General features: G+C 40.2%; 1 protein-coding gene across 4 annotated transcripts in view; it reads right to left on the reverse strand.

The window, feature by feature from the left end:
- The window catches only part of Spire1 (spire type actin nucleation factor 1), a 106,396-nt gene that overhangs the window by 45,139 nt on the left and 48,855 nt on the right, over positions 1-12,402 (reverse strand). For all 4 annotated transcript variants that reach the window (XM_051201079.1, XM_051201080.1, XM_051201081.1 and 1 more), the window contains exons 3-4: positions 9,077-9,310; positions 4,749-4,874 (exon numbers count right to left, since the gene is read on the reverse strand). In XM_051201079.1, the coding sequence (XP_051057036.1) occupies positions 4,749-4,874; positions 9,077-9,310 (360 nt within the window). The remainder of the gene's footprint in view (positions 1-4,748; positions 4,875-9,076; positions 9,311-12,402) is intronic.

Below are 12,402 nucleotides of genomic sequence, written 5' to 3' on the forward strand. Positions count from 1 at the left end.
TAGATGGCTGTGAGACACCATGTGGTTGCTGGGAATTGAACTCAGGACCTCTGGAAGAGCAGTCAGTGTTCTTAATCTCTGAGCCATCTCTCCAACCCCTCTAATTTTTATTTTTTATTTTCCAGATAAGGTCTTACTAAGATGGCCTTAAACTCACTCTACAGCACAAAAAGACCTTGAATTTGCAATTCTCCTGCCTCAGTCTCCCAACCTCATTAATTAAAACATTTAAAAAGCACACAATAATTCATAACACTCAATTATTGGTCCTGTCTATTTTACTGTGGTTTTTATTTTCCCTTTATGGGAAATAAATTTCTCCTTTAAGGGACTTATCTACCACTAAGCTGTGAAAGAAAGCACTTTATTTTTAGGGTCAAACTGTAAGCAATGCCCATGCTGAGTGTTGTAGTTAATGCACCAATTTAAAAGTTAAATCTGTAGCTTCTCTGAAGATCTGCAGCATTCTAAAATTTGATCAACACATTTATATCTATAATTCTGAATTGCTTACTTCTAAAAAGCTACCTCAAATTTAAAATGTAATATAAGGTCACATAGGCTATAATAATCTCACAAATTTTACTGGGCATGCACTTGAGAGTCAAAACCATACAAATATAAAGAAAATGCGCAAGAGTTTGGGCATGTACTTAAAATGTCTATGTGTACTGGTACAGAACTAAGGATGCTTGTTTAATGAGCACAGCATGATAAAGTCATGCTACTTCATCTTTCATGACTTCATGGACCTTTGCAAATCTGTCCTTTCTCTGGTGTCAGACATGAGTGAGCAGGAGAAGCTCTACTTGAATGGGGTGGAGACAGCAACAAAGGTAAAAATGAGATGGAGGATGCCCAAAAGAAGGAGCCACTAGCCTGGGGGGTGGGGTGGAGGTGCTACAACTTCACATCTTCCCTGCTCTAAACTTTTCTGGGTGGTTAGGTAGGAATATCCTTCTTATGCAAGACTGGGACCCTGAAGTCCAAGACCCTTTTACTCAGCCTACTGAGGGCAGGTCTAGGGACACAGCTGGATCCAGGCAACCAAGAGGCCTATATAGAAACCTACAGATAAAAGGAGGGAGCTTGGGGAAGAAGTCATGGCAACTAGCATGTCATGAGACAGGGATATCTGTTAGTTCATGAAGACTTTTCTGCTACACTCAGATACCCTGAGACCGAGACAGGAATGGGCCAGCCTGGTCAAAACCAACCTGTTTTCTTGCTAAGTATCTGGCGGGCTCCCTCTTGCCATGAACATTTCTGAAAACACCTGTGCACATCTACTCCTTTCCCCTCTCCCACAGTTTCCAGTCCTGGAAACTGGAGGAACCTAAGGCTGCCTTAAAGACCTTGGCTCTACTCCAAGCCCTTTGAGAACAGAAAGGATGAGCCAGGAGTGCTGTGATCTGGTTTATACTCCAACAGGATCATTCTAGTTTCCAACCGGAATCTGAGGACAAAGACAAGACACTACAGCTTTAACCTAGGTAAGAAATGCTGGTGGTCTCAAATAGTAGTAGGCCACAGCCAGCTACTTGTTGTCCTTCAGACAACAAAACAGAAACAGACAATAATGGACAGTACAAGAAAGACAAAACAGGCAGAAACAAAGAACCACAGTTAAGAGGGATAAATATAGACACTAGGAAAGAAAGAGAAGAAACCCATAGACAGAGGCTGACATCAGGCAGTAAGAAACAGTGAGGGAGAGACAGAGGGAGGAAGAGAGAAAGAGAAAGTGGAGAAGGGGTATCTAACACAGGTTATCTTATTTAAGCAGTCACACGATTAATGAATGGTAAAGGAACTTTTTAAAAATTAAAATTAGCCAGGCATGGTAGGGAGGCATAGGCAGGAGGATCTCAGTGATTTCAAGGTTGGCCTAGCCTACATGAGCAAGTTACAGGCCAGCTGGAAGAATGTCACAAAACAACAACAAAAATCCAGCAATTAGTTATTATAAAGCAGTGGGTTTCACTATATTTTTATACAAGCTCCCGGGTCTTGCTTGGTAGCTTCTGGCTGACCCAATATTAGCAATGTAGTCCAGGCTGGCTTCGAACCTGCAACAAACATTGTTGTGCTGGAATTACTAGCATGTGTCACCATGCTTGGCTTCCTTTTACTTTCATGTCCTTTTTCTTCCCATTCTAAATTCTATACATGAGAAGATATATGCAATACTTGTCTCTGTGAATCTGAATTATTTTTCCATACATAATAAGCTCCTGGTTACATCTATTTTTTCTTTTTACATATGTCTACAAGCCCACATGTGGAGGCCAGAGGACAACCTCAACTGTCACCTTCAGGAATGATATCTGCCTCTTGAGACAGGGCCTTTCATTGGCCTGGTGCTCACCAATTGGGCTAGGCTGGTTGGCCAGCAAGTTCCAGGAATCTTCCTATCTCTGTATCCCCATCACTGAGATTACAAGCTAAGTACCATGCCAATTTTACACAGGTTTTTAAAAACCAAACTCTGGTACCCAAGCTTGTGAAACAAGCATTTTACCCACTGAGCTATCTTACCAGACCAATTTCTTTCTTCTTTTTAAAAAGACAAGCAAACAAAGTTTACTGAGAAGAAGAGAAACAGTTCCCTGAAACAGGACAGGTACTTAAAAAGAGTTGCCTAATGTCTTCTTTATGGCAGAAACAAGGACACAGCAGAAAAGAATCCTTATACATTGTCGATGGGGATGTAAATTAGTTCAACCAATATGGAAATCAGTTTGGAGTTCGTCAGAAAAACTAAGAATAGAGTTACTATATGATTTTACTGTAATACTCCTAGATACACAGCACAAGGAATTAAATGCAACACAATGCAGATACTTGCACATCAACATTTATCATGGCACTAATTCACAAGAGCAAAGTTATGAATTAACCTGGATACCTATCAACAGATGACTGGATAAAGAAAACACGGTGTATACATACATAGTAGAAATAGAATTTAATTGACCCATAGACACGTTAAAAAATGGGTCAGTGTTAGTATCAGTATCTAAAATTACAAACAAAATGAGTTAAAAAAAGAAAAAAAAGAAAAAAAGACATTCTTTTTAAAAACAAAGCTCCTATTTTTGTTTGTTTCAGACAAGGATGAATGTGGCTCAACCTGGCCTTTATTTCATTGTGTAGCAGAGGATAGTCCTGAACTCCTGATCCCCCTGCCTCTATCCCCCAAATGCTGGAGTTACAGGACAAAGTTCCTATTGGAAAGATCTATTTCTCTGGTACATGGAGTCTGTTCCTATAGTAATAATCTTCTAGTATACTGAAGAATTAGATGAAATAAGGGGCAGCCTTTCACCACAGAGACAAAAGCTGTCATGTGCATGCTTGGACCGTAAAATCAGCTGATTTTTTTCTAATCTTAAATTTGTATGTACCAAGGCTGGGCATGGTGGTCCCACCTTTACTCTTAGCACTCTGGAGGTAAATGGCTGCTCAACATCAAGAGGGTGCTGGGAACTGAACCCAGGTCTTCGGTAAGAGCATTAAATGCTCTTAACCACAGGGCCATCTCTCCAGCCACCTAAAGCACAATTTAATCAAGAGTAAAAAGAAGTTTTTCAAGCTAGTGGAGTAGAGAGCTAAAAATGCCTACTGTTCTTTAAGTTCAAAAATGTTTTCTGAGAATGTTAGTGTTGGAAAAAATTCTACTCTCTAATACTCTTTAGCTGGGGGCAGGTTTGAGACACTCATTGGGGGCTTTCTTTTCCACTGAGTACTGCCTGTTTCTGTATCTAAATGTTCTGTATCTAAAATGATCTTCAACAATTCAATCCACTCTGCACTCTTTTGACAACTTTCCTCTTGGGTCCAGTTTGTCAAATTTGTCACTGGCACTGCTATGAACAGTACCCAGATAGAGCAGGAGAAAACATGGAACTGTCACCTGCATCCACACAACAGGGCTTATGAAGTATGACTTAGGGGAAATGTCAGCTTCTCCCTTCTGGCTTACAGACCCCACAGGTGTGGCTCCCTAAACATCTCAGCCTGGTGCTCCACACAGGGTCTGCACTCTAGTCACAGAGGACATGCACTCACACTCAGGGCAGATGCCACCAGATCTTATGTGAGATCTCAGTGAACCTTCACAACCATCTGTGCAATATAAATAGGACTCTACTTCCAAACAAACTAGAATGCTTCTCCCTGAACTTCACATTTAAACTTTACACATGAACAAATGGTAACTAAACAGAATAGCTGAATTATTCAGATTAGCTGAACAGGAATTCCAGTATCCTCCACTAAATCTTTAATGGAGCCTACTTCAACAGTTGAACAATGAGAAGAAAGTGTGGCCTTACAGATAAGAGTGTGTCCACCTTATCTACAACTTCCTGAAGGAGGTACTAATATGTCCCAAAGTGAACAAAAGCAGAGTGCAGGATGAGGTGAAAATCCAGTACCCCAGGAAACTGACAAAACAACTCTGGACTGTTCACTTCATTTAGAAGGACACTTTATGAAAGTTTTTGTTTTATGAAGTAGATACTGTTAATATTCAAGAATGTGTCTGACAGAACATGCCTGTAATCCTAATACCAGAGAGGCTTGGGTAAGAGGGTCAGGAGTCAAGGCCAGCCTGGATATACAAGCAAGACCTAGTCTTTAAAAAATGAAAAGAAAGCATCAAAGCCCAAACCAAAAGCACAGAAAGGACAATACTGAAAATTGAGGCTACCTATTTCAATGTCTATATTAGTGTTTGTACCTACCTCCTTTGCACTCTTAATTTTGGTCAGAAACGTATACAGTTCCATGGTTTCTGCAAACAATGCTCGACATACTGCCTGATAATGATTTGGTGCCTCCGACTCAGCTGGGAGATGAGCAGCACATATCTACGGTAGAAAAAAAAAAAAAAAAATGGAATAATGGAATTGGGCTATTACTGGCATTTTAGGTACCATTAAAACAGACACGCCCAGGCTACCTATGTTTTTTCTTTTAAATGATGACAAGTCCCTTCATCCGAGGTTTAATGTACCACAGGACCATGGAAGTTCACATGATCATAGAGAGAAAATGGTTTAACTAAACGACACCTAATAGCAAAGATAAGCTGACTAGAATCAACTCCTATTGGAGAGTGACAGAATATGTGGCAAAGTTTATCCTGAGAGTAAATACTGAGGATAACTCAGGTATTTTAACAGTGTCGAATTTAGTTTCAGCTGCCATCCTAACAGAAGTCTAACCTGGAAAAAGGTAACCTCAACTGAAGAATTGACTTAATCAGATTGGCCTATGGCCAAGTCTTTTAAAGACAGGGTTTCTCTATATAATAGCCCTAGCTGACCTGGAACTCACTCTGTAGATCAGGCTGGCCTCACACTCACAGAGATCCACCTGCCTCTGCCTCCCAAATACTAGAATTAAAGTTGTGCACCACCAAATCTTAATTGCTGATTGACTAGGAGGGCTTAGTCTACAGTAGGTGGTGCCATCCTTTAGGCAGGTGGGTCTGGATTGTATAAGAAAGCTAGCTAAGCAAGCCAGAGGGGGCAAGCCAGTAAGCAACATTTCTCAATGGTTTCTGCCTCAAGTTATTGCCCAGACTTCCTTCAAAAATGGGACTGTACCCTATGAAATGAAACAAATCCTTTCCTTTCCAAGTTGCATTTGGCCATAGCATTTGTCACAGCAACAGAGGAAGCAGACTAAGACAACCAACTACCGTTTTCTGAGCATTTATCATGTTAGATACATGTTTGACATGTCATATATATAGCACAGTACCATGCACTCTCCAATATAATCCTGAATCATCCTCATTTGTTTTGTTTTTAACCATAAGGAGAATCTAAGCACACTTCTACTGGGTTCTGAAACCCACACTTGACCCCATGTGAAGCCTGGGGAAGTGGGAATGGAGAGTGGGAGAGGAGGGCAAGGAGCGGTCAGCCGAGCACTTGGGTGCTGTCTATGGTCCTCAGGTCCCAAAAGAGATGCAACTTAACACGATGCAAAGTGATTTAGGAACAAATGCATAACAGATTCTTATTACACTGCAGCGAGATCCTAAGAGTCCAAAGAATAATGTTATCATTCTATAAATAATGATTGTATATCCATGTTCATAGTCACATTTTAAAGCACTTCATTTGCAATAAAAAAGCTTTACCTTCTCTTAATAAATTAGACATTAATATAATTGTTGGAAAGAAATCTGAAATATTTTAACAATTTCTAGAAAGAATAAAGAGAGCTGGGTAAGGTGAGTCCACACTGCTAGGTAGGCAGAAACAGGGACACTGGGAATCCATGGTTATCCCCCATGATACAGAGGGTTCAGGCCTGCCTGGGCTCCACAAAATACTGTTTTATCAAAAGTGTCAACAAAGTCCAAGCAGTGTTGGCGCATACCTTTAATCCCAGCACTCCAGAGTCAGAGGCAGGTGGATCTCTGAGTTTCAGGTCAGCCTGGTCTATATAATGAGTTCCAGGCTAGCCAAAGCTACATAATGAGACCCTGCCTCAAAACAAACAAACAAAAATATCGAAAGTCAAAAGAATAAAAGGTGTTCAATGGTAGCTGTTCTGCTTTTCATATTTCTTAGCTTTTTTTCTCTTCCCTCCCTCCCTCCCTCTCTTCTTTCTTTCCCACACAGAAGTATTATGTGTTACTTGTTTGTGGTAACAAAGTGGCAAGAAAAACAAAGGAACAAGGATTAATTCAGACTCCTGGCTTCATAGGTTTTAGCCCAAGGTCTCTTGGCTCTCTTGTTCTGGGCCCTTGTGGCTATATCATGGTGGACAGGCGGCATAGAGAGGAATGGGCAGGGGAGAATACCCTTCAAAAGCACTCCACAAATGCCTACTTCCTCCAACAATCCAACTATGATCTCACCAGAATTCTAAACAACTGATGAAGATCACCATAACTCAATAGCACCTATTTAAAATGTGCTATCCCTACTCAAATTCAAAACTATTTCCTTAACATTCTTTTTTTTTTCTTTCTGGAGATGAGGATCAAACCCAGTGCATGTGCTCGGACAGGCAAGCGCTCCACTCCTGAGCGAAATCCCCAATCCTAGGATGTATTTTCTAAGACAGGAATTCAATATCAAATTGTGTAAGATGTTCATCACAAGCAAACCAACAAAAACACATTCTCAAAGACTACTATAAACCTGGATGCTCTGGAGGAGGAACAAGGGTTCTTCATCATGGATCACCTCTCGAGGCCAGAAAGGGTATTCTTTATTTAAGGGAAGCACACGTCTAAATCTGTGTATGCAATGTATGTGGCTTTAGAATCAGCAGCAAAGAGCCCCAGAAAGAGTCAAAAAAATAATTACAAATGTGTGTTTATGCTTAACCTATGTATATTCTCTTCCCACTAAAATCAAGAGGCATGGATAAAATATAAAGTTTGTATTTGTTATACATTCAAGAGATCGTGATCACTAAAATGACACAAATTTTTATATCCTATAAACCCTATCATTTGTAATAGTTTCATGTTTTTGTAGCAGGAATTCTAACTGGTATTAATAGTAACAACTCAGAGTCAGCTATTGGGGTAAAAGCTGGGGGAATCAGAGAAGCAGAGCAGCCAGCCACTAGAGTTCTTACCTCTACCAATACTTGACCCATTTGGGCAATCCTGCCCTCTCAGACTCCATCCTCTCCTGTCTCCTGTCTTACATTCCTCTCTCTGTCCAGCCATATTCCTTCCTGTCTCCACCTCATTAGTGCTGGGATTAAATGTGTGAGCCATCTGTGTATCCCTTCCTCCTCTATTCTTTGTGTGGCCCCTACAAAGCACACACGGTCAAGCCTGTAGTCACCGACAGAACATAAATTTTGCTTTTTATGCAATACCTTCGTCTACCCTTCACATTTTACATTACTGTTTATCACAGAATTAGAAGGTCAGTTTTGACCTGCCAACTCCCAAATATATTTGTTTTAATTTTTTAAAATGATTTTTTGGTTTTTGGTACAGGGTTTCTCTGTGTAATATAACTCTGGTTGTCCTGGAACTAGCTTTGTAGACCAGGCTGGCCTTGAACTCACTGAGATCTGCCTGCCTCTGACTCCCAAGTGCTGGGATTAAAGGCATGTACTACCACCGCCCTGCTAGATATTTCTTAAGATTGTTTTGTTGTTGACTACCCTGCATGCACTAATGGGGTTCGGCATGATACTTCCACACAGGCAGATGACCTGTTGTGCCTAACCTCTACTAACCCCTAGATTTATATTCAGATCAGTTCTGTTTCCCTTTTACATGAGAGGAACAAGGTATTTCTTTTTATATATAACTTATTTCACTTAGTATATTATAGTTCCATGTCTATTTTTAAAATAAATGTTAACATCTAGAATATCTAATATGAATAAAATTTGTGGAAGGATAACATTGGTGGTTCACAACAGTTTGTAACTCCAGTTCCAAGGCACCTGTCATCCTTTGCTGGCTTCCTTCTTGGGCATCTTTCTCTCTTTAAAAAAAAAAAAAAAAAAAAAAAAAAAAAAAAGCTGGGCCATGGTGGGCACACCTTTAATCCTGGCACTTGGGAATCAGAGCATGTGGATCTTTGTGAGTTCCAGAACAACCAGGACTATACAAAGAAAACCTGTCTTGGAAAACAACAACAAAACTAGTAAAGATTCTATCTTAAAGACTAATTAGTCAAATCTGTCTTAGTTTTCATCTCTATATATTTAGCCTTCAGGTAGGCAGTAAAACTGAAAACAAAAGAACAAAAACCTTTAGTCTTATCACTGTCTACAAATCCTACGGGAAGGCCAAAATCAAAACTCAAATAACAATCAGCTGTGGCGGGGCAGCTCACAGCTGCCATCCATTCCACAGAAAGGAAAGGCAGAAGCCAGTGCACAGTATCATGCCCAATCAGACTGCAGTGACAGGAAGACAATCAACACCATCACATCTACAAGTGGTCCAGCGCTGACTCAGCACAAGGCCTAGACAGTCTGAACTGTTCTCAAATGCCGAGTCACTATGCCACTCTTTTACCATGAGATAATGACTCACAGAAAGACAACACTACATGAACTATGGCTTTACCTTCATGACATCTTGATAGGACCGAATAGCTGAGATGTTTCTCTTTCCTCCATCTTCATCTTCTGGGCCTTCATCTGCAGCCTCGTATCCCTCATCGTTGTTGCTGTCAGCCTCCGAGGTGTTGGCCATTTGGTCGATGAGCTGCTCTAGAGGAGGGCTCAGCTCCCTTTCTTCATTTTCCTTCAAGCCATAGTCCAATGCTTTATAGATAATAATTCCCAGGGATTCAATGACCTAGGAGCATCAAAGAAGGTGGTAAATGGAGGTGACTGAAGACTAAGGACTAACTAAGGTATAAAATGTTCAGTATTTCAGACATAACTAATATTTGAGGAGAAATTTAAAAATTCTTACCCAGACATATATTTTTAAAAAAATTGAAAACAGCAATTTTTGTGTGATTATAATTTATCCACAAATCCTTTTTATACTTCCTCAAATTTATACCAGATGTTAAGATCAGTATTTCCCATTCATACAAAAAAAAACAAAAACCCTGATTAAGCTGACTTGCTATATTTTTAAAAAGTTTATGTCAATGTTTAGAAACTTCACAGATCCAAAGTAGCTGAGACTGAAAATTCAGTTCTAAGTAGCAATTCACTTAAGCCCAAATAACAAGAAATCTCTTCATATCAATATACAGACTGTTCACTGAGTTCCACTCATTGGAAACACATCCCTCTCAGATGATACAAATGGGAGACTTACTTATTTTAAACTCAGAGCTTGCAATGATGGACACAGATAACCCTCCCTCCCTCCCAACCACCCACCTCCATCAACAATACTTCGAGGCAATGTGAACCTGACTTGTGAGTGGCAGACCCATTGCTGATAAACAGCACCCTGACAAGTGTCCGGATGTAGCCAGTATGGAGAATTCTAGATTATTCTTCAATACTGCCTTTCTCAGTTATTTAGCAAAATCATAAATATAGTGCCTTTATTTTACTTTATAATACTAATAGCACTATTGATTTCATCTTAGATCCTTTTCCTTTAAAAGAAAATAATAGAGTCAATGACATCAAAAATTTAGAATTAAAAATACTGACCCTTATCACTAGTCATCTGGCTTAAGGAAAATTATTTTAGGTGATTTTTCTGTAAAATGGATACATTTACATTTCATGAGATCTTGAAGACATTAAATGCATGATTAAGTAGGAAAGGAGAGTACCTGAATTAGTAAGTGTAATCTGTTCTGCCTCCTTCCCCTACATTCACTTGTTTCCAATGTTTACCTAGTTACCAACCTCAAAATTGCAAAGAAACTTAATTTCCTTTATTCTACTTGTAGTTATTCAATGATGTGATTTTTAAAGAATAATCTATGCAGCATTTTTTAACCTGAGTTGTAAGAAGTTAAACACAATAGCATCAATGTCATCATATACAATACCCTGTAAAAGCATTCACTCAATTACTCAACAAACTCTACAAAATCTGAAAAGTATATTACCAGAGGAAATAATTCAAGAATTTAAAATGAATATAATATTATTTAAAATTGTTATTTTTTTAAAGATTTATTTTATGTATATGAGTGCTCTATTGACTTTATACCAGAAGAGGGCATCACATTCTATTACAAATAGTTGTGAGTTCAGTCATGTGGTTGCTGGGAACTGAACTCAGGACCTCTGGAAGAGCAGCCAGTGCTCTTAACAGCTGAGCCATCTCTCCTGCCCCATTACTTAAAATTCTTAACCTCTAATTTTGAAGCAATGAAACTACTTTTTAAAAAAATACTTGTGTCAGATGGCAGATTAGAAGCTGCCTCTGTGTAAGCTGATGAAGGGAGAAGAGTCAAGACAAGGCAGAACGGATTGCTCCGAAGAGAGCGCGCAGATAAGCAGATAAGCATCAGGAATACGCCCCTGGAAGACTGGGCCAGCAGAAACTGGAGAGACAGAATGATGTGGGCAGAAGCATATGGAAGGGAGATTTGGAAAGTTCTGCCCATTTGCAGAAGCCCTGGGAGCAACTGCCATTTAGTGCAGGGTCTGTCCACTGACACCAAATGCTAGAATGCATGGTACCAACACAGGGAATTGGGGCCTAGGGAGCCAGAAAAAGACAGAATTGTCTGAGAAGGGCCAGAAACTAGTAGTTACAGGTGCTGGCTGCAAGGCCATGGAATGCGGCAGCCTAAGGCTGAGTCTTCCTCTTCTATCATCCCAGAGTGACTTACCTGAAGGGAAAAGCCTGTTCTACCCACACCAAAGCAAGTGACAACCTGGGAGTACAATCGCCAGAAGTAAGCCAAAGTGAAAACACCCCACAAAGACAGACAGCCTCAGCAAAGACAATGGGAGCCAGAAGCACCCAGAGGCAAAACAAGTACTAGCCATCTACTGTCCCTACTTTCTTAGAGACATGGACACTGGAGCTCATATATCCAGAAAAGTGTGAACCTGGCAAACCATAGAGAAGTGGTAGCTGGTAGCTGGTGGACAGAGACTAAATGAACCATCCCAAGCTCCAAATGACACAAATTCTTGGCAGGAAGGACATCCTGATCCAGGTTGCTCAGCAAACACCAAGGAGGATAAATGCAAAAACAAACAAGCATAGAAACAAACAAAAATTGAATTTAGACATGCCAGTTGGGGGGGGGGGCGACCAGACATCTTACTAATAAGGTAAGGGAATGAAGGGCATGGGACTCTCAGAAACGTGAAGGACTTCAGGAAAAACAGTCTTGCAGACTGACTGATCACTGCAGTACTGTAGGAAGATTGAAATGTCATACAGGTCCAGATGCTAGTTACCTTATCTTGGGTTAACATTAGCCCCCGGATAGTTCACCTTATCCATACCTGTGTGTCTGCACTAACATCCTATGAGTTAGTAGACTAAAAACCCTTGGAATCTACTGACTTAGCAGACCCACTGGCTTCCACCAACCCAAAAGCTAAGAATGTCATCAGATAGCCTCTGAGGCCTATAGAAAAGATTCCCTCATCTTGCTGTACCTGCTTCTCTGATGTCCCCTCCAATATTCTGTAAAACCTCATGAAACTTCCTTTGGCTCCTGGGCCATTGTCACTCAAAATAGCTCTAGAATACACTATATCTTATTCTCTTTAGGGTAGGAGCTATGTTTTGTTTTTTTGTTTGTTTGTTTTTTTTGCATCAACATAAAACATTCAACCAGATGGAAACAAAATATTCAGTGCCTAGAGGGAAACAACAACAAAACCAACCAACCTGGACTTGTACTCTATAAGGCGAAGGAGACTTTCTCAGAACCCTTACTTAATACAACGTCCTAGGTGCCATCACCAGCCTGGGGAGTGGGGGATAATTCTTTAGAAAGA

This window comes from Phodopus roborovskii, unplaced genomic scaffold (assembly GCF_943737965.1).
Source record: "Phodopus roborovskii unplaced genomic scaffold, PHOROB, whole genome shotgun sequence".
Lineage (NCBI taxonomy): Eukaryota > Metazoa > Chordata > Mammalia > Rodentia > Cricetidae > Phodopus > Phodopus roborovskii.